Source organism: Cherax quadricarinatus, chromosome 83, assembly GCF_038502225.1.
Source record: "Cherax quadricarinatus isolate ZL_2023a chromosome 83, ASM3850222v1, whole genome shotgun sequence".
Taxonomy (NCBI): Eukaryota; Metazoa; Arthropoda; class Malacostraca; order Decapoda; family Parastacidae; genus Cherax; species Cherax quadricarinatus.
In genome coordinates, this window is record NC_091374.1 from 8,085,733 (window position 1) to 8,093,650 (window position 7,918).

General features: G+C 36.0%; 1 protein-coding gene across 6 annotated transcripts in view; it reads right to left on the reverse strand.

The window, feature by feature from the left end:
* The window catches only part of slo (calcium-activated potassium channel slo), a 536,051-nt gene that overhangs the window by 67,019 nt on the left and 461,114 nt on the right, over positions 1 to 7,918 (reverse strand). For 4 of the 6 annotated variants that reach the window (XM_053796365.2, XM_053796360.2, XM_070102792.1 and 1 more), the window contains one exon: positions 6,708 to 6,791. The exons of the other annotated variants lie outside the window; for them this stretch is intronic. In XM_053796365.2, the coding sequence (XP_053652340.2) occupies positions 6,708 to 6,791 (84 nt within the window). The remainder of the gene's footprint in view (positions 1 to 6,707; positions 6,792 to 7,918) is intronic. 6 annotated transcript variants of the gene reach the window in all.

Genomic DNA, 7,918 nt, shown 5'->3' on the forward strand with positions numbered 1-7,918 from the left:
TAAAGCACCCTTCTGGCAAGACAGTGATGGAGTGAATGATGGTGAAAGTTTTTCTTTTTCGGGCCACCCTGCCTTGGTGGGAATCGGCCAGTGTGATAATAAAAAATAATAAAAAAAAAAAAAATGTATTTTTTATGTGAATATTTTTGGGTCTCTGGAACGGATTAATTGCATTTCCATTATTACTTATGGGAAATATTGCTTCGAATTTCAGACTTTTCGAATTTAGAACTAGCTCCTGGAACAGATTAAGTTCGATTTTTGAGGTTCCACTGTATTTTGTAGTTGAAACAGTTGACTTGGCGATTTCTTGTGCTCAATCGATAGAAGTAATACTAGTGAAATAGCTAAGAATTTGGTCAACTGGAATAATGTAATTGTCCTAAAATGGGAGTCAAAGTCGGCAAAATCACCGATGCATAAATATCACTGACACACTAAAATTTGCAAGAGCATAAATTCATCAATTTTCCATCAAATTTCATACTTTTTGTTTTATTACCTTCAGAAAAAGATTCTTTACCATTTCATAAGAAAAAATAACAAAATTATTTTCTGAAAATTCTTGGACCCTGGTGCACACTTTGAAATTTGGCCTCTGGACCCTGAAAGGGTTAAGCTATTAGTATTGTATTTAAATTATATACACCTCACTACCTCCAATTACAACTGCACTATGATTTTTGCAACTCTAATCTTCCAATAATTTCTTCAGATCATTTTATGCAATTTTTTTTTATTTACATTCAGCTTTTAGGAAAGTAATTACACGTTAACCCTTTCAGGGTCCAGAGGCCAAATCTCAGAGTGCCAGGGTCCAAGAATTTTCAAACAAAAATTTTTTTATTTTTTCTTATGAAATTGTGTAGAATCTTTTTCTGAAGGTAATAAAATAAACAGTATGAAATTTGATGTAAAATTAATGAAGTTATTCTCTTGCAAATTTTGATGCATCAGTGATATTTGCGTATCGGCGATTTTGCCAACCTTGACTCCATTTTAGGCCAATTACAATTGTTCAGTTGACCAAATTCTTAGCTATTTCACTAGTATTATTTCTATTTTATCGATTGAGCACAAGAAATTGCCCAGTCAACTGTTTCAAGTATCCAATAAAGTGACTGGAAATTGGTAATTTGGCCAATTTAACACAAAGTTCAAACTATTCCAGTTTCAAAATGGGGTCCAGAATAAACAATGCAGGCATTCCTGGCACTAAAGTAACATTTCCTCTGTTCATTAGTTATGTTTTCAGGCTTTATAAATGAATTCCATTTTGATTTTTTATTCATATAATGAATTTTTATTCACACCAAAAAATAGATTTACTCTTATGCAATGTTGTTTAATTGTATAAATAATATCAGCACATTCATGAACATATATTAGAACCACCAGCTGATGTATATTAGACGCGTGACATCATTTGTTTACTCGAACATCAGCCAAAATTGAACATTTCTGCTACTTTGAGCTCAGTTTCAAGCCATTTTCAGTACTAAAACCAATCAAAATCATCTCTATTTCTGTAATATATCTTCCATTCTATCAAATGAGACCAAAAAATCGTGAATACAACTGTAAAAAACATACAAAAAAAAAAAAAAAAAATGCAAAGTCACTGTTTTAATCCAAAATAATGGTAGCAGTTTTTTCTCTCATTATGCACTGTGTGCTGCAAGATTTGTTTTATGTGGTGTGCAATTACCACATAGATGTACTCTCTCATACCTAAGCCCAAATTTACCACTCACAGGTTGTCTGAGTGACCTGAGCTAATAGTGTAGATCTATGGCTTGGACCCTGGCTTCAAAGCCATAGGTCTACAGGACGGACCCTGAAAGGGTTAAATGAGAGTCAACTGTATGTTCTTCATTTACTTAGGAACAGGGAGACATGTTGCCGCTTTTCATTCACTTTGAGCTCAGTTTCAAGCCATTTTCAGTACTAAAACCAATCAAAATCATCTCTATTTCTGTAATATATCTTCCATTCTATCAAATGAGACCAAGAAATCATGAATACAACTGTAAAAAACATACAAAAAAAAAAAAAAACACCGCAAAGTCACTGTTTTAATCCAAAATAACGGTAGCAGTTTTTTCTCTCATTATGCACTGCGTGCTGCAAGATTTGCTTTATGTGGTGCACAATTACCACATAGATGTACTTTCTCATAGCTAAGCCCAAATTTACCGCTCACAGGTTGTCTGAGTGAGCTGAGCTAATAGTGTAGATCTATGGCTTGGACCCTGGCTTCAAAGCCGTAGATCTACAGAACGGACCCTGAAAGAGTTAAATGAGGGTCAACTGTATATTCTTCATTTACTTAGGAACAGGGAGACATGTTGCCTCTTTTCATTCACTGATAGCACCTTCCAACATGTACATTCATGAGACATACAGTGGACCCCTGGTTATCGGCCGTAATCTGTTCCAGAAGGTTGGCCGATAACCGAAATGGCCGATAACCGAATTAATATTTCCCATAAGAAATAATGGAAATACAATTAACCCATTCCAAACAAAAATATTCACAAAAAATAATTTTTTAACAATTATGTAAGTATTACATACCTTTATTGAAGGCTAATGCTGGCTTCTGGAAGATACGGAGGAGGAAAGAGGGAGGAGTTAGTGTTTGGAAGGGCAATCCCCCACCATAAAGACTTTAGGCAGCAAAGCCTTCTCTGGGGTTACTTCCCTTCTCTGTCTTTTATTGCCACTAGGACCAGCTTGAGAGTCACTGGACCCCTGTCTCACAAAATAACTGTACAGAGTGCTCTGCTTCTGGCATCTCCTTAAGATTTCCCTGAAGTGGGACAGGGTTTTGTCACTAAACATGTTGCAGATATGGCTTGTTTCAGCTTTGTCAGGGTGGTGTTTCTCTACAAAAGCTTGCACCCTAGTCCACACTGCACACACCTCTTTAATCTCTGAAGAAGGCACCTTCTTCACTCCCTCTTCCTCCTCCTCTGAAGCAAGTTCCTCAGTTGCAGTCTGTTGCTGTTCAAGATGAAGCTCTTGCAGCTCTTCAGTGGTTAGCTCTTCCCTGTGGTCCTCCACCAACTCTTCCACATCCTTGCCACTCACCTCCAACCCCAGGGACTTTCCCAGTGCCACAATAGAGTCCACAGGGTCGGCAGGGTCAGGGTCAGCCTCAAACCCTTCAAAATCCCTCTCTTGGACACAATCTGGCCACAGTTTTCTTCAAGCAGAGTTCAAAGTCCTGGAAGTCACTCCCTCCCAAGCCCTACCTATAAGGCTTATGCAATGGAGGATAGTGAAGTGATTCCTCCAGAACTGTCTTAGGGTCAACTGAGTGTCCGAGGTCACTTCAAAGCACTTTTGAAACACTGCTTTTGTGTAGAGTTTTTTCGAGTTAGAAATGACCTGCTCCTTAGAAATGACCACTCCTCTCCTCCATGGGCTGGAGGAGAGGAGTGGTGTTAAGAGGCAAGAACTTGGTCTTGCAAGTCTGAAGGATGTGCAGGAGCATTGTCCAGTACCAGGAGGCACTTGAGTGGCAATTTCTTTTTGAGGAGGTATTTTTTCACACTTGGGCCAAACACATCATTAATCCACACTTTGAAAATTTGCCTTGTGACCCATGCCTTATAATTAGCTTTCCACATCACACACAATCTGTTCTTCATGACACTGTTTTTCTTGAACACTCTGGGATTTTCTGAGTGATACATGAGTACAGGCTTCACTTTGAAATCCCCACTAGCATTACCACACAACAAAAGAGTAAGCCTGTCTTTCATAGGCTTGTGTCCTGGCAGTGCCTTTTCCTCCAGGGTAATGTAGGTCCTGTTCAGCATTTTCTTCCAAAACAGGCCTGTTTCGTCACAACTGAGCACTTGTTGGGGTTCGAATCCTTCAGCCTTTACATAGTCCTGGAATTTGTGAACATACTTTTCAGCTGCACATTTGTCAGAACTTGCAGCCTCACCATGCCTTACAACACTGTGTATGCCAATATGCTTCTTAAATCTATCAAACCATCCTTTGTTGGCCCTAAATTCACAAACTGCAGCACTCGTTCCAGGCATTTTCTTTGCAAGATCCTCAAGCAACTCCTTTGCCTTCTCACTAATAGTAAACTCCACAACACTGTCTCCCACTAATTCTTTTTCCTTAATCCACATTAATAATAACTTTTCCATCTCTTCCATTATTGGTGGCCTTTGTTTAGTTAGAAATGTTACTCCTTTTGCAACATTAGCATCTTTGATTTGTTCTTTCTTTGCCAGGATGGGTGTAATTGTTGATTTATTCTTGCTGTACATCCTGGCAAGTTTCACCACCTTCATACCACTCTCAAACTTTTCTATCACTTCATGCTTAAATTCCATGGTGTTTCTCACTTTCTTTACTACAGGAACTTTACTTGGAACTTTCTTTGGAGCCATCTTTACTTATTTCACAGTTGCACTGCAAGAAAAACCACTAAAAACAATGGTAAACAAGCAAAACGTTTGGATGTATGAGCAGAAACTTCCTCAGCCACCGAGAGACAAAGCCAAACTGAAGCGCAAGCTACCCCAGCCGGCGAATGGACGCGTCCAAAATAGCCGATAACCGAGCGAACAGCCAATAACCGGGTGCCGAAAAACCCGCCGATAACCAAACCAGCTGATAACCGGGGGTCCACTGTATGTTCAACACTTGGGTAACTTTATTGTCGGGACATTTAACTATTCACACAGAGACTAAATGCTGGAAGACATGAAGAAGTACATAATCTGAGGTACTATTCAGTCCCTCAGCCTTGATAAAGCAAGTGTTGTACTCATGTCTTTATCATCTACTTGTTGGTTTTTGCATACTATTGTATACCAATAATATTAATCCTTTCAATGTCGGTCCCATAGTATTATGGCTTGCAAGCCAGTGTTGGTTCTGTAATAGTATGGCAAAATTCTAGTGGCTTCCAATCTTGCAGGAGAAAACTGGTAGGTTTACATATGAGAGAATGGATCTGAGTGGTCAGTGTGCACTGCATAAAAAAAAATCCTGCAGCATGCAGTGCATAATGAGAAAAACTAACTCTATGTTTTTCGTTTAAAACAGCAACTTTGCAGTGTATTTTCATATGGTATTTATGGCTGTATTTTCATTTTCTTGATCTCATTTGATAGAATGGAAGATACATTACAGAACTTGCAATGATTCTGAATAGTTTATGGGCGAAAAGTACCTTGAAATTGAGCTCAAAGTAGCAGTAATGTTTGAGTTTTGCCGATGTTCAGGAGTAAACAAATCACGTCATGCGTCCAATACACGTCAATTGGAGGGTCTAATATACTTTGACAAATGCACAGATATTATTTATACCATTTTTACAATAATGTAGTAGTCTGCATAACAGTAAATCTTCTATTTTTTGTGTGAATAAAAATTCAAAACTGAAAGCAAGTGTATTATAGGAGGGGCCTGGAGACGTGGCTAATGAACAGACAATGTTACTTTAATGCTAAGAATGTTTGCATTGTTAATTCTGGACCCTATTTTGAAAGTGGCCTTCCTTGAATTGTGTGTGAAATTTGTTAAATTACCAATTTCTGGTCACTTTACTAGGTAGTTGAAATCAATAAATAGGCAGTTTCTTGTACTCATTCGATAGAACAAAAAGAGTTCTAGCGAAATAGCTATGAGTTTGGTTGACTGGAATAATGGAATTGGCTGAAAATAGGTCTCAAAGTGGGCAAAATTGCCAATGAATAAATATCACCGAGACCGCTAACTTCACAAGGGCATAATTCCATAAGTTTTCCATCAAATTTCATATATTTTGTGTCATTACCATTGGGAAAAGATTCTCTATCATTTCACAAGAAAAAATAATTTTTTTTTTAAATTCTTCAACACTGAGAGCAAGTTTGTGAGCAGGGGTCTCAACAATGAAAGGGTTAAAATCATGTATACATACGTACATGTATGTGCTGATTCTATAAATCATTTCTAATAAAAATGAATTATTTATAAGAAAACTGATGTCTAGATGAGCTTATTCTTTTAATGAGCACAAGGGGAATGCTTTCTGTAGTGAAAATGAATAATGTACTATCAGTTAAAAGAGAATAATGCATTTCTAAAAAATATTCGTTATTATTTATTAAAATACGTATAATAATTTTTTTTTTTTTTTTATAAATTTTTTTTGACTGCAAACATATTATCAACAAATTCTCTCATCAGCAAAAAAACTGCAGCACCCAAGTGGATGGAAGATAAATTTGCGCATCAAGTTAGAGAATGAGTAGTTTATTTTTACTCTGGATAAGAGCATGGTCAGTTAAGAGAGCTTCTACTGTACCCAGAAAAGCATTTCTTATGCATTAGTAACCACAATATAGGATAATAATTCATAAATGACTACATTAATATATTTATCAATTTTATGCAAAGCAGATCCATCCTTGTCAATGCATATGTTAAAATCCTTGCTCTATAATGATCTAAGTGCCGCACCTCATAGGAATGCTGCCAAAAGCTCGCTTATTCAAGATATTACATAACACTCAAGCTACAAGATTCATATTTACTTAAAACATATTCTGATTAAATGAAGTTGCAATGGACTCAAATACTAATTACTGTACCTACTGTTAGTACTCTCAGATGACTCGCAAGGAGTAATACTATAAAGGCAGAAAGTGGGATACTGCAAAAGTATGTGAAAGAAGCAACTATGGTACCTCTGGAGTTGTTAAGAAGACGCTTTGGAAGTTCAGGAGGGGTGTAAGTAACTTGGTAGAGTTCTGTTTCAATATCTGACTTATCTGAAACAAACACACCGAAAAATACGCGTAACTAACAGCCACACAGTAGTTAAAATAATAATAAAATAAATAATACTGTATTAATAACAAATCATAAAAAATAATAAAATAATTAAAATGCAGTAAAAGAAAATGATGAATTAAAAAAAGTAACCAAAAATAAACACTAATAACAAAAAGAAATTAGGCTGTATTACTCCAGATGATTATGAAAATTTTTGGGAAAGGAATATAGAACAAGATATTAAGTGTCCAATAGGTGTCCTAGTCCTGTATGTGACAAGGTTAAAAATTGCAGTACTTATGGTATTTAATGTACGTATGTGCTGTGTACAACTAACAAAATACTAACAGGTGTACCTATTTACTGAACAGCTGAACGACATTTCATGGGCATTCACGTTAATGAAGATGCTTTTGTCATTTGTGATGTGAAGATAATGAGAGTATTATTGGATAACATCCAGGAGTCACTGGTTGTGAAAGACTCTACTACATTACTCATACACTGTATCATAATGTATTAATGTATGCTATTACACAATTTGCACTTTAACTACAAAGTACAAATTGTAATAGACTGAGACACTTGGTTATTTAAAATGATTATGTCGTGTACCTTTTCTTTAAGATAACAATCAATGTGATTAGCATGTTAACAAATAAAATGTGAAAGAAGATTTGGAGGATGGCAGTGAAAAAAGATAAAAAATAATGTATTACACAAAATGCAGTATACTAGTGATAAAAAAAATGATGCTACATCCAAAATAAAGCCACTATAATTTCCTTTCACTTGCCATTGCTGATAAGTATAACCATGGGGAATTTAGCTAAACCTTCATCAAAGATTTTTTTTTCGAGAAGGTGGCAATGAGTATAACTCAGTTATTTTTCTAAATATAAAAGTCTTTGTGCATTAAAAGAAAAAAAAAGCATAATTTTCCAAAATACTCGTCTACAATCAATGAAAAATCAAAGTTGTTACTGCATCAACTACATCCCCGCTTTTAATTATTAAAATATACTCCCAAGTTCCTTCTTCATAACACAATGAAATTATGTAGATATGAAAAAATACAGAGCACTGTATGTGTACGTCTGCACTCAATGAGTTGTATTTGTGG